General features: G+C 49.6%; 1 protein-coding gene across 3 annotated transcripts in view; it reads left to right on the top strand.

Annotated features, from left to right (window-relative positions):
• The window catches only part of LMNTD1 (lamin tail domain containing 1), a 268,559-nt gene that overhangs the window by 73,491 nt on the left and 172,226 nt on the right, over positions 1 to 22,842 (top strand). For all 3 annotated transcript variants that reach the window (XM_063929096.1, XM_063929095.1, XM_063929094.1), the window contains exons 3-4: positions 2,834 to 3,009; positions 17,543 to 17,731. In XM_063929096.1, coding sequence (XP_063785166.1) covers positions 2,834 to 3,009; positions 17,543 to 17,731 — 365 coding nt within the window. The remainder of the gene's footprint in view (positions 1 to 2,833; positions 3,010 to 17,542; positions 17,732 to 22,842) is intronic.

Raw genomic sequence — 22,842 nt, 5'->3', positions numbered from 1 at the left:
CACAGGTGCAGCAGTATATACATGTGTGTATTATAAACAGAAGCAGCAGTATATAGATGTGGGCATTATACACAGGTGCAGCAGTATATAGATGTGGGCATTATACACAGGTGCAGTAGCATATACATGTGGGCGTTATACACAGGTGCAGCAGTATATACATGTGGACATTATACACAGGAGCAGCAGTATATACATATGGGCATTATACACAGGTGCAGCAGTATATACATGTGGGCGTTATACACAGTAGCAGCAGTATATAGATGTGGGCGTTATACACAGGAGCAGCAGTATATACATGTGGGCATTATACACAGGTGCAGCGGTATATACATGTGGGCATTATACACAGGTGCAGCAGTATATACATGTGGGCATTATACACAGGTGCAGCAGTATATACATGTGGGCATTATACACAGGTGCAGCAGTCTATACATGTGGGCATTATACACGGGTGCAGCAGTCTATACACTTGGGCATTATACACCGGTGCAGCAGTATATACATGTGGGCATTATACACAGGATCAGCAGTATATATATGTGGGCATTATACACAGGTGCAGCAGTATATACATGTGGGCGTTATACACAATACACAGGTGCAGCAGTATATACATGTGGGCCTTATACATAGGTGCAGCAGTATATACATGTGGGCGTTATACACAGGTGCAGCAGTATATACATGTGGCCATTATATACAGGTGCAGCAGTCTATACATGTGGGAATTATGGCCCTCATTCCGAGTTGTTCGCTCGTTAAATTTCATCGCATCGCAGAGATTTTCCGCTTAGTGCGCATGCGCAATGTCCGCACAAGTAATTTTGCTATGAAGGTAGTATTTTTACTCACGGCTTTTTCTTCGCCCCGGCGATCGTAGTGTGTTTGACAGGAAATGGGTGTTACTGGGCGGAAACAGGCCGTTTTATGGGCGTGTGGGAAAAAACGCTACCGTTTCCGGAAAAAACGCGGGAGTGGCTGGAGAAACGGGGGAGTGTCTGGGCGAACGCTGGGAGTGTTTGTGACGTCAAACCAGGAACGACAAGCACTGAACTGATCGCAGATGCCGAGTAAGTCTGAAGCTACTCTGAAACTGCTAAGAAGTTTGTAATCGCAATATTGCGAATACATCGTTCGCAATTTTAAGAAGCTAAGATTCACTCCCAGTAGGCGGCGGCTTAGCGTGAGCAACTCTGCTAAAATCGCCTTGCGAGCGAACAACTCGGAATGACCTCCTATACACAGGTGCAGCAGTCTATACACTTGGGCATTATACACAGGTGCAGCATTCTATACACTTGGGCATTATACACAGGTGCAGCAGTCTATACATGTGGGCATTATACACAGGTGCAGCAGTATACACATGTGGGCATTATACAAAGGTGCAGCAGTATATACATGTGGGCATTATACACAGGTGCAGCAGTATATACATGTGGACATTATACACAGGTGCAGCAGTATATACATGTAGGTATTATACACAGGTGCAGCAGTATATACATGTAGGTATTATACACAGGTGCAGCAGTGTATACGGCTAAAAATTTGGTGAGTTTTGATCAGAGATGTGTGGATAAGATAGGCAGGGGGAGGGGTGGTGTGTGTGTGGGGGGGAGGCACTGCCTTTGCTGTCATAGACTTCTTATTCCAAAGTTTTGACTGTAAACATGATTAAAGTAATACAAAGAAAATATTTCTAATATATTGTTTGTATTTTTCATATGCTTTCTGTAGTCAAAACTCTGGCCTATACATTAGTATGACAGGAAGGCTCTGCCGCACCTCACCACGGCCCTCAGTCCGAGTTGTTCGCTCGCTAGCTACTTTTAGCAGAAATGCAAAGCAAAGTGTATCTTAGCTTAGCAGAATAGCGAACGAAAGATTAGCAGAACTGCTACTAAATAATTCCCTGCAGTTTCTGAGTAGCTCCAGACCTACTCCTAGACTGCGATCACCTCAGTCCGTTTAGTTCCTGGTTTGATGTCACAAACACGCCCTGCGTCCAGCCAGCCACTCCCCCGTTTCTCCAGCCACTCCTGCGTTTTTACCTGGCACGCCTGCGTTTTTTAGCACACTCCCTGAAAACGGCCAGTTTCCGCCCAGAAACACCCACTTCCTGTCAATCACACTACGATCAGCAGAGCGATTGAAAAGCTTTGTTCGCCCGTGAGTAAAATAGCATAGTTTTGTGTAAAATTGCTTAGCGCGTGCGCCCTGCTGTGCATACGCATGCGCAGACAATCATTTGCAGAAACAGAACCAACTGTTCTCCGAGCATTGTCTCTCAGGACGTCAGGATCATCTGTGCTCAATGAGGACAGGACAAGTCTCTTGGATACAGAAACCCCCCAGACCCCCCTGCCCCCCCCTCCCCCCCTGCCCCACCCCCCCTTTCCCTCAGCTGATTTTCCTTCCCACTACATGGCTGAGGCCGAGTCTCTGCTTAGAGCGATGCTATAAAGTGATGCCAGAGGAACTGGCCTGCGGGAATCAGCATTTGCCTCGCTCTGAGGCAAAGTAACACATAAATCAGGGATAGCATTTAATAACATCATATCAATAACAAAAAGCACCAATAAACATATACAAAAATAACTGCACTTTCTCGAGGAGAATGAAACGGTTATCAAGTTCCAGGGAAAGGAGAGGAAATCACGCAGGAGTCGTTTTAGACGAGTAACTGCCGACGCTGTCAGCAGCCGTGTTTTATACCGGCTATAAATCAATATTATTTTTAGTTTTTATCATTCTCCTGGAGGTGTTATAAATGCTCACACTGTAATCACGGAAATAACTCCATGATCGTCTCTATGCACAGGGTGACGGCTCGTCTGCGTCTCAGCGCCGCCGGGAGGAAATCGTGACCATCCGGAACATGTACGAGCAGGAAATGGGAAAGCTGCGAGAAAAGCTAGAGCAGAACTATAGGGAGCGGAGCGGGGACTATCCCAGTGGTCACAGCGGCACAATGCTAGCTACGGAATATCAGGACAGGTAAGTGTTTAGCCTGTGACTAATTGCCGGCAAAAATCCCTGCGGCGCAGGGAAAGGATATTCAATTAAATAGCCTTTTTGACGGCGCCGAAAAATTGGGATTCACCTGTGGAAACCCACTGTGGGTTGTATCCCCGCGCACGACCCGATTTTGTATTTTTTCCTTGGACTTTACCTCGCAGCTCCGTCTGCAGGGACTCACCCATGGGGTATTCCCCGCTAATTGAATACCTCCGACACAGCAATTAGTCACAATGTAAGCCCCATGACTAATTGAATTCACCCCATCAACTCTCTATTGGGATTTTATTTGAAAGGGATTTTATTAAAAAAAATTGTCTATGGTGGCGGGGGAAGAACGGCCTAGCTTAAGTAAATAACTAATTAACATAACAAAACCAACACGGGCCAAGTGCCCACAAAACTGGAAAGGGTGTGGCCACACAACTGTGGCCCCTGCGGCTATCGTCATCTGAAGATGGTAGTAGCCCACTGTGACCTATGGACTACACACAGGGCCGGTTCTTGCCCTAGTGGCGCCCCGGGCAAAAAATAGGGGCGTGGCTTAATACAGGGCGTGGTCAGTTACGCCCACATTTGTGCCCCCTGTAGAGTTGCGCCGCTGAAAAAAAAAAAAAAAAATACTTACTATCCCCGCTCTGGTTCCCGACCGCTGCAGACCTCCGCCGGCGCCGCTCCTCTCCTCATATCTATGGGAGAGACGTCATGACGTCTCTCCCATAGCACAGCATAGACACTAGAGGTCAATTATGACCCCTAGCGTCTGTGCCAGTCCCACAATGCTGTGCGTTGCGCGATGACGTCATCGCGCACCGCACAGCAGTCCTCCCCTCAAAGGGAAACTAGACGGGTAGCATCTAGTTCCCGACACAGGGGGGCACAGCGGGGGGCACAGTAGCGGATCTTGCCATGGTGCGGCGCCCTCCAGATGGCGCCGGCGCACTCCGGAAGGTGGCGCCCCGGGCAAAAGTCCTGTTTGCCCGTGGCAAGATCCGCTACTGAGTCTACACATCGCAGATGTAGCCTGCGGAACCCTCCCCAGCTATGGCCCCTGGTCAGGGGCAGTAGCCCCGGCAACTTTCTGAGCCCATGTTCCTGCGGTTGCCACGTCATGCATGATGCCGGTAAAATATTGGGCAGTAACATTACACCCAGATCACATTGGAAATGCGATTTTTGATCAATGCCCCCCTTAGTATGAAAGTTGCCATGGTCAGTCCAACTGGATTCTAATTTTGATTTGAGGTGTTAATATTGATTTGAGGTATATGTTTCACCAAAGGAGGCGGCCGTGGTTGTAGGAGTAGTGACTGTAACATGCACAAAAATCGGCGCACGTAGATTATTGGATGCCGACCCCTAGGAATTACCCCCTAGGAGTCCAGATTTAGAGAAAGGCCTGTTATCAGTGACTTCCTGGAATCGCTCATGCCACCTGAATTTTCCCAGTACTGGGATTCTAGTCATATGTACATACTTTTTACATCTCCACCTCTGGACATCCTGAAGTTGGAGGCCAAGAGGCAAGAGCGGGGAGCCTGGTGACGCGATTTACATCATAAAACCCACGCGTTTCGCAGTGGTTTGCTGTATCACAGCCCCACCCACTTCCCTGGTGAAATGAACATGTTCAGTAGGGTGGTATATTCTCTTGGGAGTGTGGGAGATTCTCCTGAACGTTCTTGGAGAGTAGGCAGACGTGCGCTTCTAAGAGGAAGTCAGCTGTGCGCAGGAAAACATTTCTTCTCATCTTCACAACTTCTGTATCAAATATATCAGTTCCGATCAGCCAACTTGCAAATTAGCCTTAAATGACATTTAAACAGCGCAATCTGTATGAGATTTTGGAGGAGATGAGAGCTTGGCCTCGGCGGGCTGCGTTTCCTTGGCAATGAAGGGTAAAATTCTGAGGGATGTGATAACCGGTGGAAGTGATTCATCTAATTGTTTACAGCAAATGTCTTCTTCTGCTGTCTTCTTCCAAGACTCTGATTATTCCAGAGGATACATCACACGATTCGCTATTCTTCTTTTTACGCTGCAGATTTTTCCCTCTCATCATTATAAAAGAATTCGAGGGACAAACTAGGCCCGAGAATAAATAAGCGTCCTGGGTTTTTTAAAGAAGGAGCCTAGGGCAAGGAAGGAGAGAAAAGGGGAGGGGAGGGGAGGGGGGGAGGGATAGAGCAGGTAGCATAGCAGCATCCTATAGGTAAGAGGGGGAGGAGAGTTACCTGGGAGGTACAAAAGAGCAGGAGTGCCAGGCAGGCTCCCTCTTTCAGGCTGATCAAGGATACAAGAAGGCACCCACCTCACAGCTCCTGGAATCAAGCAAAGGAATAAGTACAATTTTGTTATTAAGCCTCCCCGCGCTCCCCCTCTCCTAAGCTTCAGTTATAAATACACTGCAGCCCACAACCTAAGCCCCCCTCCATACAGTTCACCGCAAAATATACTTAGGCTCAGCCCAAACGCAGCCCAGTCAGCTAGCACCCGCACAGCAGAATGCGCAGACCCAGGAGGAATGCCCCCCCCCTCCCCGGCGCCTCATCCAGGCGGACACGGCAGCGCTCGGTTCACAACACGCTGCTCCCCCCCGAGGGCCCCGGCCGGGATCGGCGGGACCGCCGCCCGCGTCACCCCTCCATACGTGGCTGGCGTGCGGCGGCCCGGAAGCAGGCTCCGGCGAGTCAGCCCGCAGCCAGTCACAGGCCGCACCCCCCTCCTTCCGGCGCCGAGCGATCGCGTCACGCTCGGCGCCGCCCAGCCGCAGCAGCAGCCACAAACCACGGCTCCGGCGGGACAGGCCCCACCGCCGGACCCCACACTTACGCCCCCAGCGACGCGGCACAGTAGCGGCGCGTACCCGCACACGCAGGTACGCGCCCAGCAGCGGCAGCAGCCACAGATAACGGCTCCGGCGGGACAGACCCCACCTCCGGAGCCCGTGCACCCCCCCTCAGCGCTGCAATTAAACCACCCGCTTGGACACACCCCCACCCCTTCAGGCGCCGAGCGATCGCGTCACGCTCGGCGCCGCCCAACCGCCGCAGCAGCAGCCGGATGTCCCAGCTCCGGCGGCACAGGCCCCGCCGCCGGAGCTCACACGCACACCCCCTGCGTCACGGCACACTAACAGCACGTACCCACACACGATGGGGCGTGCGCAGCAGCAGCAGTATAGCACGGCTCCGGCGGGACAGACCCCACCGCCGGAGCCCGTGAGCACCCCCCCCCCCCCGCGTCGCTGCACCGGAGCAGCACGTACCCACACATGATGGGACGTGCCCAGCAGCAGCCGCAGCAGCAGCCACAAACCCCGGCACCAGCGGGGCAGGCCCCACCGCCGGAGCCCACACTTACACCCCCAGCGACACTGCACAGTAGCGGCGCGTACCCACGCACGCTGGTACGCGCCCAGCAGTGGCAGCAGCCACAGATAACGGCTCCGGCGGGACAGACACCACCGCCGGAGCCCGTGCACCCCCCCCCCCAGCGCTGCAATTAACCCACCCGTACCCTCCAATACTGTCTCGGGGCACCTTCACGCTGCAAGCGCAGGCGGGGCAAGCTGCGTACAGCCAACCGCAATACGCAGTGACGCAACAGCTGGGGTGGGGGCAGCAGCCCACAGCGCTCCCCCCCCCCCCCCCCCCTGGTGGCAGGCAGGCCTGCACCTTCCCCCGGCCCATTACCCGTCAGGTACTGTGTTGGCTCACTGGGTTAATAGCTGGGACTATTCTGAATAGTGATGTGGATTCCCTGGTTCAATACCCACTGCTGCCTTTCTTCCAGCCCACAGCAGCAAGACAGCACGCTTAAATATTAATTATTTATTTCCATAAATTTCCCCCTTTTCTGTCATGTTACTTTGTAATATGGTACTTTTCCCTTTCACTTACTGTACTTACTTGCAGATGATCAGACTACTCGTCTCGCTTCTCCTTACGGCTTAGCTTCGGGGGGAGCCCACGCGAAACTTTGCAATCTAATGATTCCTTAGGATGCACGCAGAGGGACCACCCAGATAAGTATCATGTATTTACAGGCTAGGGGTATGGCTTCTGCGCTGTGGCTTAGTGGGTTAAAGCGACTGTCTGATAAGCAGGCCTCAATGGTCAATGAACATAATGAGTGAAAAGTCCAGCACTGTCCACCAGTATAATCCCACATCTAAGCAACCCTCCCCTTCCCCGTTGCTAAGGCTTCCCTCATAAAAGCTTTGCTCTCACAGTAATACACTAGCTTCCCCCCTTCTTAATTACTGATAGCATGTCCAGCAGACGCTATCTGGCTGGGGGTTATCTTATCTCCCCTCCTCCAACAATGGTGGTGGTTCCCTTTCATCTTCTCCCCTGCACATAACCCCTCCCAGCAGGGTGACCAGTGTAAGGTATACGAGGGAGGGGGTGTAAAAATAAAAATACATAAATAAAGGAAATAAAAGGGCAGTAGGGGGCTGGGTAGAATTACAGGGTTGTGGGGGTTATGGCAGCGCATAGTGTGTAATAGTGTCATAGTAGACAGTATAACATGGGTCAGGGGTTACATTGCAGTCAGTATTAAATTACAGCGTATAAAGTATGATAAGGTAATAAGATAATATGCGAGTGATGCAAGGATCGCAGAAGTGCAACGGCGTGTATATATTGCAGGGTAGAATAGGTACTAGCAATGCTGCTCACATCGCAAAACCTGCTTTTGAAACGGTATTTGAAACGGTTCTTAAAACGGGTCTGAGCAGTTAAACCCCTTTCACATCTCATGTTGTAACCAGTATATTACCATTTCATTAATTTTTTTTTTTGGTACCTTTCACACTGAACCCGTTTCACCCATAGAAAACAGTGGTGGTCGCTATAAATGGACTTTTCTAACCACACATTATTAATAAGTATTAATTAATTAATTATTAATAAATTTGGATAGTAGTACGATGGAACCCAGCAGCTTGAAGCATTTTTGCTATTGTTTTTATATATGAGGGTATTCTTGACTGTCCCAGTAATTTGTCTGCAGATTTCCTCATCCCCTCTGATCCTAAAGCAGCTCCCTCACCTCTTCATCACTCCAATGAGACATTTTATAATGGCTTTGCAGTATAAAAGTTTATAAAGCCACTCTCACATGGGTCTCCGGTGTTTTCCAAGCTGTTTCCTGGTTGTGGCTGCTGACATCACACATGGAGACAGCCTATGACCTGCTGGGGCTTGCAAATACCGTTTCAGACCCTTTCACACTGCACAGTGAAATGGGACTGAAACGGGGAGGCCCCTTCTTTTACCGTTCAAAATACCTGTAGTTTGAAAGCGGTAAATTGAAGGGGACCCCTTTTCACATCGCAGTTTTGACCCGTTTAGGAAGCCAGTTAAAATGGCAAAATACCGGGTACGGGCGGCAGTGTGAAAGGGGAAGTATACGAGATAAAGCAAATCAGCGATGTCATTGCCGCATGGGTATATTACAGGGTACGGGTCGTACTAGGTATACAGCGTAATGATTACTGAGGGCATGGCGGCAAGAGCATATTTCAGCATCATAGGTATACTAGCGGGCTAATATAAAGCTTAATACCGGATCGAATGGCCGGGGGGTATTTTGCACATTATAGAGGGGAATAGCGATGAATTATATAATATAAGGCAGAACAGTCATCGCATTGCCGTGAGCATGTACTATTGCATTGATAGTAGGTATATAAGAACAGTATAATACAGATCAGTGGGGGACAGTCACGCACCATAACGTTCATACTAGCAAATTTTTTCAGTATTACCCGTGGCCTTAGCTCCATTATTATTGTATTGCAGTTAGTAGGAAGGCATCACAGGCGATTTGCAATGCCTTGCACAGTCCATACATTAGAAAAATGCATGGGTACACAGAGCATAACGAGGCAGTAACAAAAACCAAAAATAATAATAATAATAATAATAATAATAATGAATAAATAAAAATAAATAAAAAATAGACAGTCCACGATTTGCATAGCGCGGTACAGCCCAGCGCTACGCAGTACAACTTCCACTGTGCTAAACGCATGGTTTAATCCCCTGGCATTGTATTATGTGGTATATAGTTATAATGATAACCGCTTGTTATATAACCTGAGTGTCATACAAAAGGCAGGCCTGGGAGACAAAGCAAGTAGCGATAGCGATCTCAATAGAAAAACCATCAAAGCGGCTTTGGGGAATACGCAGTATTATGTTCACTTAGGTAGCAGAATAGCAGAAACGCACCATTTATGGGGCAATGGTTAGCATTACGGCCTCACAGCGCTGAGGTCATGGGTTCAATCCCAGTTCTTAATTCATATTATATTTACTAGCTATGCCTTTAAGCGCTTAATAAGTTTGTTCCAGAACCGAACGGTCATACAAAATGCAACAAGTAGCGGTAGCGATCACAGTAAAAACCCATCAAAGCTACTTTAGTGAACGTGCAATATGATGGTCACTTATGGTATCATAATAAGGTAGACAGGACAGAAGGAAAAGGAAAGCAAAAGGTCCAGGCGCAAAGCGAAGGTTTAAGGGCTGAATAATACCTCATCTCTGCATAAAGTAGGGGTCAAGGCTGCATGGGCCTTAGCGGTATACGGGATAACGTAGGACAACTATAGTCTGGCGCAAGGCATGAATATCAAGTCAGCGTAAACGCACCAGTATGTGGCAATGGGTAGTATTACGGCCTCACAGTGCTTAGGTCATGGGTTCAATCCAGTTAAGAGCATTCTTTGTGGAGTTTGTATGCACTCTCGGGTGTCTTATGTCATATGTCAGTTGCTAGGTATAGATCATAGGGCGCTATATGATGAGTATACCTAACCGGATTGAACCCGTTAGGATGTAGAATTGTTGCCGTTAGGATGTAGAAATTTTTTATTGGCTCCGTTAGGATGTAGAAATTGTTTTTTTTTTTTAAATTGTCGGTGGAGGCATCGTCAGGCCATTTGAAAGTGTAATTATCAACTGACAAGACATGGCAGTAGTGGCACGTAAGGGGTTGCCAGCGGGCGAGACCAAAAATCTGGCCAGGGGGAAATCAGGAGCGTACAAGGTACACTTACGTGCGGAAAAGCAAGACTAGAAGGCAGCTCGGCGTCTTTCGCGAAACCCAAGGCCTTAAGCTGCCCGCCATAAATGGGGGAATGAAGGACTTTTTCCAATTTTGCCCTCAAACAAAAAGAGGTTTTGTGGTTTTCACCTTCATATGGGTCGCGCGAAAGTTCGCACCATAGGTCCGCATACAACAGGGGGTAACGGTTATTTGTAATTCTACTTTTCAGGAGGGCAAAAGGTCTAGGGGGCAGCGATCTAGGAAGAAGCTAGGGGGGCGAGCCGATTACGGCAATTCAAGCCGGCATACAAGGGTTGAAGGGCCGGTGGCCTAATACACGGATCACATGGTCCGAGATAGTCCCAAGGGCACAGGGGGGCACGGGGTTACAAAGGGTCAGAAGAAAGGTGAACAGGGCGGTAGCCCGTCTCTTAACGGGAGAAGGCGATACGATCGCCAGGCACCCGTTGTTGAGGTTCGGAGAGGAGGGACTATTCAGGCAAGGCGGGGTACACCTGACAGAGGAAGGTTTAGCTATATTCTTGGGCAACATAGCAGAAAGCGTCAGTGGAAGGCATGAGGTAGCAGGGGGTGGCGGGCCTGGGTTCTAGGAACCAGGCTATGGCGGCAAGCAGTGCTCCTCGGCGGTCTGTAGTAGCGCAACGTCGGTTGGCCGGCACTTCCCCAGATACTCGGCGAATTTGTCGTGGCCTCAAGGGCCGACACGGTCGTCATCTTAAGGGTGGACCGGTGCTATGCCGATGAGGGGAAGTGGTACCGCTCAGCTAACTTGCGCAAGGGCGGGACTTAGGTTCCGCCCCGTTGTTTAATTGAGGAGAAATTAATATGGAGGCTGTAGCCGGGGGTATGCACTGCTTTCTCGCCACCCACTTATAGAGTACCAATTCTAATCCAATCAATAAATTTGGCTGTGACCTTTTAAATCGCAATTCAGTTGTCCGCGTGTTTATTGGGGAGAAAAGAAGGTAGGGGGGTGGACGGCGAGGCCGTTAATAAAATCAATGGACGGCTTAAAGAATTCGAGGGACAAACTAGGCCCGAGAATAAATAAGCGTCCTGGGTTTTTTAAAGAAGGAGCCTAGGGCAAGGAAGGAGAGAAAAGGGGAGGGGAGGGGAGGGGGGGAGGGATAGAGCAGGTAGCATAGCAGCATCCTATAGGTAAGAGGGGGAGGAGAGTTACCTGGGAGGTACAAAAGAGCAGGAGTGCCAGGCAGGCTCCCTCTTTCAGGCTGATCAAGGATACAAGAAGGCACCCACCCTCCCGCCCAGTTGGTAGGGCAATTTGGCCCTGGTATTTAGGAATTGAACAATTTTTAATTTCGGTGGTGGCACCGGCAGGCAATCCAGAGTTTTCGCTATCACCAGGGCGAAGGTGAGGTAACTGGAATTTGAATTGAAGTTTACGTCCGGTGGTGGCAACGTCAGGCCAATTCGGTCTTTAATTATGGTCTGGCAAAAGAGGTCCAGCAGGCGCGGCAAGCAGTGCTCCTCGGCGGTCTGTAGTAGCGCAACGTCGGTTGGCCGGCACTTCCCCAGATACTCGGCGAATTTGTCGTGGCCTCAAGGGCCGACACGGTCGTCATCTTAAGGGTGGACCGGTGCTATGCCGATGAGGGGAAGTGGTACCGCTCAGCTAACTTGCGCAAGGGCGGGACTTAGGTTCCGCCCCGTTGTTTAATTGAGGAGAAATTAATATGGAGGCTGTAGCCGGGGGTATGCACTGCTTTCTCGCCACCCACTTATAGAGTACCAATTCTAATCCAATCAATAAATTTGGCTGTGACCTTTTAAATCGCAATTCAGTTGTCCGCGTGTTTATTGGGGAGAAAAGAAGGTAGGGGGGTGGACGGCGAGGCCGTTAATAAAATCAATGGACGGCTTAATGACTAAAGTGGTGCAAGATGAGTGTAAACTTGTCAGTCTCCCAGCTAGAACCAGGAATTACAATGACTCCGCGGAACGTTTGTGTCACTGCATTCTCCGGAGTTATTGCATATTTATTTGCTTTGCTGCTTATTGCTTTGTGCGCTGTGTAGTAAGAAAAACAAAGGCAGCTCTCCCGGAGTCTAGGTCACCTGGGGGGGTGGGGGGGGGAGGATGGGTCCAGTCCACCTATGTTCTCTACGGCAGGGCATCGTCCAGTCTTCTGAGCAGGGGAGCCAGAGGGGTCAGCTTCATGAACGGTCCATACCTCACAGCTGTAATTTTCCCTCCAAGTTCCTGTTACGCCACACAGTCCCTCCAAATTCCCGTTACGCCACACAGTCCCTCCAAATTCCCGTTATGCCACACAGTCCCTCCATGTTCCTGTTACGCCACACAGTCCCTCCAAGTTCCTGTTATGCCACACAGTCCCTCCAAGTTCCTGTTACGCCACACAGTCCCTCCAAGTTCCTGTTATGCCACACAGTCCCTCCAAGTTCCTGTTACGCCACACAGTCCCTACAAGTTCCCGTTACACCACACAGTCCCTCCAAGTTCCCGTTACGCCACACAGTCCGTCCAAGTTCCTGTTACGCCACACAGTCCCTCCAAGTTCCTGTTATGCCACACAGTCCCTACAAGTTCCCATTATGCCACAGTCTATCCAAGTTCTTATTCATTCCACAAAGTACCTCCAAGTTCACATTATTCCACACAGTGCCCCAGTTCACATTATGCCACAGAGTCCCCAGTTCTTATTATGCCACACAGTCCCTCCAAGTTCACATTATTCCACCTAGTGCCCCAGTTCACATTATGCCACAGTACCTCCAAATTCACATTATTCCATACAGTGCCCCCAGTTCACATTATGCCACAGCACCTCCAAATTCACATTATTCCATACAGTGCCCCAGTTCACATTATGCCACACAATCCCTCCAAGTACATAAATAGTATGCCACACAGTGCCCCCAGTTCACATTATACCACACAGTGCCCCAGTACACAGTACCCCCAGTTCACACATTATACCACACAGTGCCCCAGTACACAGTACCCCCAGTTCACACATTATACCATACAGTGCCCACAGTTCACATTATGCCAGACAGTGCCCCCAGTTCACATTATACCACACAGTGCTCCAGAACACATTATACTACACAGTGCCCCCAGTTCACATTAGGCCACACAGTGCCCCATACATATTATACTATAGTGTCCCCGGTTCACATTATGCCACACAGTGCCCCCAGTTCACATTATGCCACAGTACCTCCAAATTCACATTATTCCATACAGTGCCCCCAGTTCACATTATGCCACAGTACCTCCAAATTCACATTATTCCATACAGTGCCCCCAGTTCACATTATGCCACACAATCCCTCCAAGTACATAAATATTATGCCACACAGTGCCCCCAGTTCACATTATACCACACAGTGCCCCAGTACACAGTACCCCCAGTTCACACATTATACCACACAGTGCCCCAGTACACAGTACCCCCAGTTCACACAGTATACCACACAGTGCCCGCAGTTCACATTATGCCAGACAGTGCCCCCAGTTCACATTATGCCACACAATCCCTCCAAGTACATAAATATTATGCCACACAGTGCCCCCAGTTCACATTATACCACACAGTGCCCCAGTACACAGTACCCCCAGTTCACACATTATACCACACAGTGCCCCAGTACACAGTACCCCCAGTTCACACAGTATACCACACAGTGCCCGCAGTTCACATTATGCCAGACAGTGCCCCCAGTTCACATTATGCCACACAGTGCTCCAGAACACATTATACTACACAGTGCCCCCAGTTCACATTAGGCCACACAGTGCCCCATACATATTATACTATAGTGTCCCCGGTTCACATTATGCCACACAGTGCCCCCAGTTCACATTATGCCACAGTACCTCCAAATTCACATTATTCCATACAGTGCCCCCAGTTCACATTATGCCACAGTACCTCCAAATTCACATTATTCCATACAGTGCCCCCAGTTCACATTATGCCACACAATCCCTCCAAGTACATAAATATTATGCCACACAGTGCCCCCAGTTCACATTATACCACACAGTGCCCCAGTACACAGTACCCCCAGTTCACACATTATACCACACAGTGCCCCAGTACACAGTACCCCCAGTTCACACAGTATACCACACAGTGCCCGCAGTTCACATTATGCCAGACAGTGCCCCCAGTTCACATTATGCCACACAGTACTCCAGAACACATTATACTACACAGTGCCCCCAGTTCACATTAGGCCACACAGTGCCCCATACATATTATACTATAGTGTCCCCGGTTCACATTATGCCACACAGTGCCCCCAGTTCACATTATGCCACAGTACCTCCAAATTCACATTATTCCATACAGTGCCCCCAGTTCACATTATGCCACAGTACCTCCAAATTCACATTATTCCATACAGTGCCCCAGTTCACATTATGCCACACAATCCCTCCAAGTACATAAATAGTATGCCACACAGTGCCCCCAGTTCACATTATACCACACAGTGCCCCAGTACACAGTACCCCCAGTTCACACATTATACCACACAGTGCCCCAGTACACAGTACCCCCAGTTCACACAGTATACCACACAGTGCCCGCAGTTCACATTATGCCAGACAGTGCCCCCAGTTCACATTATGCCACACAGTGCTCCAGAACACATTATACTACACAGTGCCCCCAGTTCACATTAGGCCACACAGTGCCCCATACATATTATACTATAATGTCCCCGGCTCACATTATGCCACACAGTGCCCCCAGTTCACATTATGCCACACAGTGCCCCAAGTTCACAGTATGCCACAAAGTGCCCCATTCACATTATTCCACACAGTGCCCACAGTACACATTATACATCCCCACTACTGCAAACCTCACTGTGACCTCAATTATTGTAACCTGCAGGCTGCAACAGCACCTTTGAAAAAGCATTGCCATCTTCTTCTTGCCCCTTCCACTCAGCTCCTCCTGCCCGCATTTAAAATGTCACCTGTCTTTAGTTGCACCCTGCCCCTTGCTGGTGATGTAGCTATGTTGTGGGGGCCCCATTGTGTGGTCTGTTATTAATCCTGCACTGGCAAATTGTGTCACCGAGTCCCTCACACTAAACTTTTATAGTGTCAGTGTGACTCGTCATGAGGTGGGTGGGGCTTGATGATGTGATTCTGCTGCCTACTTTATGATGGGAATCACATTTTAATGCCCATACACTATTTCCCTTTCTCTGAGACCCTATTTCCTCTGGGGGAGGTAGGGAAAGTAGGAGTGAACCGACTATCCGGTCCAGATTTCCCCAAACTAAGCCAGTGAAGAAGTAATTTAACCCTTACCGCGGCGAGCTAGTATCGGAGAGCAGGGACGTGCCATCAGGGTAGGCAGGAGGCAGAGCCCTCGCTGTCATACTCCCTGTCAAACTCCTGAGACTTTATATAAAAACAATTAGAATAATACAAAGACATTTATAACATAAACATCTTTGTTTATTGTAATCATTTTTATAGCTAACACTCAGCAGCTTTGTGGAGATCCCTGGAGCAGCAGGGAGCAGAGAGATGAGGCCGCAACAGCTCTGCCTGGGGTCTACATCTGACACTGCTTTTCAGAGCTGGGGGCGGGGCCACACCACAGGCAATAATGCTACACAGAAAGCGAGCCAATAGAGGCATTTATCTGAGTGTGGGGGCGGGACTTGCCCACTGATGGACACTTGGATGTGTCATGTGACCAGGAAGTGCATTGTAGTCGAAGCTCAGTCAGTAGCAGCAAGAGAAGACACAGGGATGCAAGTAGGAGATTCAATGGAGCCTGTAGCTTAGTGTAGTGAGGGAAGAGTTACAGTGAGTAGGGGATGAGCGGGGCCGTCTTAACAGCAGTGTAGGCCCCTGGGCAAAGAAAAGCGCTGGGGCACCTACCCATCCTCCAGGAGTAGGGGAGGGGGGTGTTACCAGTGGCAGCCTTGATGTCTCGCGGGCGGTAGTGGGTGTTCCATCTTCCGCTCAGCATGTAGGACCTGGAGCAGTAATTTCTGCTAATTATTCCTTTACTGCACAGATGTTGCGAGATGGGGCGGGAGAGAGAACACTAAACTGTAGAAGGGGGCATTGGGCTGAATGAAGGGGCCCCGGTACATGACTTCCAGGGTGGTAGGGGGTAAGGGTTTATACTGGAGTGGGGTTAATATTCATAATTTTCCGGTGGGAGGGCAGCTGGCTTGACTGCAGATATCTCCAGTTTCTGGAAACAGATTTCTTAGCTTTCAATGGGACAAAAAACTAGAGAGTCCACCTTTCAGGAGATACTGGGGACTTGGGGATCAGAGTTCAGGAGCCGGAGCATACCAGGCATACATACCTCCCAACTTTCCACATTTCTAAAGAGGGACAAACGCGCGGCGAAGCCGCACGCGTTCCCAAAAAGGGAGCGTGGCCTACGAAAAGGGGCGTGGCTCCACGGGAGGACCCGTTTTCGTCACTGAGGGGGCATGCCCAGCGCTCTGTGAGCCGCTGGCATGCCCTCTCTTCCTCTGACTCCAGTGAATAGACGCTGTGCACATGCGCACAGCGTCTATTCACCACTGCTCTGCTAAGCAGGGCAGCGAGAGACAGAGCCTCCCAACTGCCCCCCCCACCATGGGACACTGTCGCCCGCGGGTGGGACAGCGGGATAGTCCCCAAAAAACGAGACTGTCCCGTGAAAATCGGGACAGTTGGGAGGTATGGGCATATGGAGCTGGGACCAGCTGCTGGAAGGTTGATATCTCTGGTTCTGGGTATAGTAGAGACAAGCTGCCAGTATCCACTGAGAGGGGATAGTCCCAGCTTTTGGAGTATACCCTCAGAAAAACACAAAGTCATACAGAACCCGAGATATCTGGCTGGGAAGTGCAATTAACTGGCTCGGATGGGGGCCACTGCTTTGAAGTCGGATATCTCCGGTTCCCCAGGGACGATTTTCAAAAATCTGGTACCCCTGGAAAAAGGAGACCCTCAGCTATCAGCCTAGGACCGTTAGACTCTTGAGGCCCTTGGGCAAGTGCCCATTGAGCCCATATGAAAAGACGGCCCTGGCGGTGAGACAGGCTCCCAGCATTCAGACACCCCCCCCATGTGTGCCTCCCCAGCCATTCACCTCACTGCACTATCACTGACGGAGAGGCAGCTGAGTATTGCTCAGCTGCCTCAGCAACATTTTAATGACAAATGAAGTACTATGAGAAGCGACAGAAAATCAGCCTTTTGGCCAAATTTAATAAACTGACCTTTTAATAAATTGGTAAGTAAAGATATGTAAAAGTGAAATCCCATTTGAACCCCTGTGCCCTCTTCATTCATTGAAGAAATAGCTGGTTTAAGCTCAGTAATGACATTTGGTGTAACTGTGATGTACTGTATATATAAAGATTGGTCATAAATAATGTTCTTTACATTTCTGCGTCGTTATATCCAGAATCTGGGAGATGAACAGAGACATCGTGAAAAAGGATGAAGAAATCCGAGCTCTTCAGCTGCTGGTGGCGCAGCAGGAGTCCAATATACAGTCGTTAAAGAACGCCGCCGCAACCCCAACCATACAGCTGGAACTGGCAAAGCAAGATCTCCGGGAGGTGGAGAGGAATATCCACATGGCTCAAGCAAAGTGCGTATCCTCCTGAGTATCGGTACAGGCACAGCCCACAGCGGCACTGCATACACTGGCCTAGGTTGTGGGGTCTGATTCTTAAGGGTATATTTACTAAAGTCCCACTACAGCTGGAGAAACACAAGTTATCTACTACTTCCCTAGATTACCGTGTTACACGTCTCATCGTCCCATGTTCCTGACAGTTGTTTATTTGCCACAATTTGAGATCAAACCAAGATCTGCTCTTGTGAAGAGATAGGTTGATGCAAGGGACTTGACAGATCACAGACTGCACCTTATCTGAGTGACCGCAGATATGAAGAGGAAGGGGGGGGGGGGGGGGCTGTTACAAGTTACTCATCTTCACCTTCCTGGCCACACACAAATAAAAGGGCCACGTGAAGACTCTCATAGGCAATCACAACAAAACTGCAGCAGGGCGTGCTGTGATTTGTAGTTCCCCAGCATATAGAGGGCCGCGGGTTGAATACCCCTGCTTGTATACGTACAATGGCCCTCATTCCGAGTTGATCGGTCGCAAGGCGATTTTAGCAGAGTTACACACGCTAAGCCGCCGCCTACTGGGAGTGAATCTTAGCTTCATAAAATTGCGACCGATGTATTCGCAATAATGCGATTACTAACTACTTAGCAGTTTCAGAGTAGCTCCAGACTTACTCTGCCTGTGCGATCATTTCAGTGCTTGTCGTTCCTGGTTGACGTCACAAACACACCCAGCGTTCGCCCAGGCACTCCCACCGTTTCCCCGGCCACTCCTGCGTTTTTTCCGGAAACGGTAGCGTTTTCAGCCACACGCCCCTGAAACGCCGTGTTTCCGCCCAGTAACACCCATTTCCTGTCAATCACATTACGTTCGCCGGAGCGAAGAAAAAGCCGTGAGTAAAAATACTTTCTTCATAGTAAAGTTACTTGGCGCAGTCGCAGTGCGAACATTGCGCATGCGTACTAAGCGGATTTTCACTGCGATGCGATGAAAAATACCGAGCGAACAACTCGGAATGAGGGCCAATAAAAATAACATTCTAATGCAAACATTGCTGCAATTAAAGTAAATGAAAAATAGCCCAGTGCATACAGTATTTATAGGGGTCTATGGGGGTCATTACGAGTTGATCGCTCACTGCTGTTTTTTTCGCAGCGCAGCAATCAGGTCTCTACTACGCATGTGTATGCACCGCAATGCGCATGCGCGTCGTATGGGTACAAAGCGGATTGTTGCTGAGCGATGGATTTAACGAAGAATCCATTCGCACAGCCGATCGCAAGGAGATTGACAGGAAGAGGGCGTTTGTGGGTGGCAACTGACTGTTTTCTGGGAGTGTTTGGAAAAACGCAGGCGTGTCCAAGCGTTTGCAGGGCGGGTGTCTGATGTCAATTCCGGGACCAAAAAGACTGCAGTGATCGCAGCGGCTGAGTAAGTTCTGAGCTACTCAGAAACTGCACAAAATGTTTTTGTAGAGCTCGGCTGCAAAGCCGTTCGCACACTTGCAAAGCGAAAAAAATACACTCCCCTGTGGGCGGCGACAATGCGTTTGCACGGCTGCTAAAAGTAGCTAGCGAGCGATCAACTTGGAATGACCCCCTATATACTGTATTAAACAGTGGATAGCCCTTTCTCTAATGTTTTCACCGGAGAAGGGGCTTTTCTCAAAGTATCTAAAGGTTAACGCTGGAGAGATAATTGGATCTTAATTACCTACTGGTAAATCCTTTTCTCGTAGTCCGTAGAGGATGCTGGGGTCCATATTAGTACCATGGGGTATAGACGGGTCCACTAGGAGCCATGGGCACTTTAAGACTTTAATAGTGTTGGGCTGGTTCCTCCCTCTATGCCCTTCCTACCAGACCAATCCGATTGGAGGAACTCTAACACCACGTTAAGATCCCAGGGTGCCGTAGGCGGCACAAAGGGAGGCTGGATGTGCAGAACCCCTTTCAAGAAAGTTTGAACCTCAGGGAGGGAAGCCAGTTGTTTCTGGAAGAAAATGGACAAGGCCGAAATCTGGACCTTTATGGATCCCAACCTCAGGCCCATATCCACACCTGCTTGCAGGAAGAGGAAAAACCATCCCAGTTGAAACTCCACCGTAGGAAACTTCTTGGATTCACACCAAGATACATACTTTTTCCAAATGCGATGGTAATATTTAGACGTTTCTCCTTTCCTAGCCTGTATCAGGGTAGGAATAACCTTGTTCGAATGCCCTTCCTAGCTAATATCTGGCATTCAACCTCCATGCCGTCAAACGTAGCCGTGGTAAGTCTTGATAAGCAAATGGCCCCTGTTGCAGCAGGTCCTCCCGAGAGGAAGAGGCCTCAGATCTTCCAGCAGTAGAGCCAGAAGATCCGCGTACCAAGCCCTTCTTGGCCAGTCTGGAGCAATGAGGATTGCCTGAACCCTTGTTCTCTTTTTTGAGTTTTAGAATCCTTGGAATGAGTGGAAGTGGAGGAAACCCGTACACTGACTGGAACACCCACAGAGTCACCAGGGCATCCACCGCCACTGCTTGCGGGTCTCTTGACCTGGAACAGTACCTCCGAAGCTTCTTGTTGAGATGGGAGGCCATCATGTCTATTTGAGGTACACCCCAAATTTTTTGTCACCTCCGTGAACACCTCCGAATGGAGGCCCCACTCTCCTGGATGGAGATCGTGTCTGCCGAGGAAGTCCGCTTCCCAGTTGTCCACTCCCGGAATGAAGATTGCTGACAGCGCCAACACGTACCTTTCTGCCCAGAGGATGATTCTTTTTACCTCTGACATTGCAGCTCTGCTCTTCGTTCCGTCCTGCCGGTTTATGTAGGCCACCGTCGTTACATTGTCCGACTGCACCTGAATGGCCCGATCTTGCAGAAGATGTGCCGTTTGTAGAAGACCGTTGTACATGGCTCTTAGTTCCAGAATGTTGATTGGAAGAATGGATTCCAGATTTGACCACCTTCCTTGGAAGGTCTCCCCTTGGGTGACTGCGCCCCAACCTCTGAGAGTTGCATCCGTGGTTAGAAGGATCCAGTTCTGAATCCCGAACCTGAGGCCCTCGAGAAGGCGAGGCAATTGTAGCTACCACAGAAGTGAAAGCCTGGCTTTTCGCGACTGATGTATCCTCTGGTGCATGTGCAGATGAGATCACGACCACTTGTCCAGAAGATCCAGTTGGAAGGACCGTGCATGAAATCTTCCGTACTGAAGAGCCTCGCAGGAGGCAACCATCTTCCCCAGAAGGTTTCAAGACATCCCGGACCATAGCTTGGATCACCAACAGCTTTTCCACCGGTAGAAATACCCTCTGCACTTCCGTGTCGAGGATCATCCCCAGGAAAGACAATCTCCTTGTTGGCTCCAAATGTGACTTTGGAAGATTCAGGACCCATCCATGTTCCTTGAGCAGTCGAGTCGTGAGAGCAATGGACTGCAATAACCTTTCCCTGGAAGATGCCTTAATCAGCAGATCGTCCAGATAAGGAATTACATTCACTCCCTGCCTGTGGAGGAGAATCATCATCTCTGCCATTACCTTGGTGAACACCCTCGGTGCCGTGGAGAGGCCAAATGGCAGTGCCTGGAACTGATAGTGACAGTCCAATAGCGCAAATCTGAGATAAGCCTGGTGTGGCGGCCAAATCGGAATGTGGAGGTACGCATCCTTGATGTCCAAGGACACCAGAAACTCTCCCTCCTCCAGCCCTGAGATCACTGCTTTCAGAGACTCCATTTTGAACTTGAATTCCCTCAGATAAGGGTTTAGCGACTTCAGGTTCAAAATTGGCCTGACCGAACTATCCGGTTTGGGTACCACAAACAGGTTTGAATAGTAACCCTGGGTTTACCAGATGAGGTGGAACTGGAACAATTACATCTGACCTTTCCAATTTGTGAATGGCTTCCTGAAGGATAGCCCTTTCTGTCAGGCCTGATTTGAAGAACCTGTGGGGTGGGAGCTCTTGAAACTCCAGTTTGTACCCCTGGCACACAATATCCTGTACCCAGGGATCCAGACCGGACGACACCCAGACGTGACTGAAACGTCTGAGCCTCGCTCCCACCTGCCAGTTCACCAGGCAGGGAGGTCCACCGTCATGCTGAGGATTTTGAGGACACAGAGGCAGGTTTCTGGTCTTGGGAACCTGCCGGTTTTTGGAGTTTGCTCGCCCACCTCTGAAGAAAGTGGTAGAGTCTTGGACTTTTTCGCTTTTGCAGAGCGAAAGGACTGCACAGAGGACGTAGAAAAAGGTTTCTTCGCCGTCTGAGAGGCTGAGGGAAGAAAGGTTGACTTACCAGCGGTTGCCGTAGAGATCCACGCATCCAATGCTTCCCCAAATAGAGCCTGACCTGTGAAGGGTAGGTTCTCCACACTTCTGTATTCCGCGTCTGCAGACCACTGGCGTAACCAGAGTCCCCTGTGTGCTGAGACAGCCATGGACGATATCCTTGCAGTCAGATTACCCAGGTCCTTCATGGCTTCCACCATGAAACCCGCAGAATCCCGTATGTTACGTAAAAACAATTCAATGTCACTTCTATCCATAGAATCTAAGTCCTCTAGTAATGTGCCTGACCACTTTACTATGGCTTTAGAAATCCATGCACAGGCAATAGTGGGCCTTAACGCCACTCCTGAAGCAGTGTATAAGGATTTGAGGGTAGTTTAAATCTTGTGGTCTGCTGGTTCCTTCAAAGCGGTAGACCCCGGGACAGGTAAAACCACCTTTTTAGACAGTCTACATACAGAAGCAGCTACTATAGGCGGGGTTTTCCCACTTTTTCCTTTCATCCTCAGGGAAAGGAAAAGCCACAAGAACCCTCTTTGGAATCTGGAATTTTTTCTCTGGATTTTCCCAGGATTTTTCAAATAATGCGTTTAATTCCTTAGACGCAGGGAAGGTCAGGGAGGCCTTCTTATTGTCTGTAAAGTAAGCCTCCTCTACCTGTTCAGGTGGTTTGTCAGTAACACATCCCTAATAGCTTCAATCATGAGTTGTACCCCTCTTGCCAGGGAAGCCTCACCCCATCCCCCCCCCCCCCCCCCCCGCCGCATATCCGCATCACCCTCTGCCGTGTCAGAGTCGGTGTCCATGTTGACCTGCATAATCTGAGCAAGCGCACGT

Source organism: Pseudophryne corroboree, chromosome 6 (genome assembly GCF_028390025.1).
Source record: "Pseudophryne corroboree isolate aPseCor3 chromosome 6, aPseCor3.hap2, whole genome shotgun sequence".
In the NCBI taxonomy this organism is placed as follows: domain Eukaryota; kingdom Metazoa; phylum Chordata; class Amphibia; order Anura; family Myobatrachidae; genus Pseudophryne; species Pseudophryne corroboree.
The sequence above is the reverse complement of the archived record's forward strand: the minus strand, read 5'-3'. Positions and strand labels throughout refer to the sequence as shown.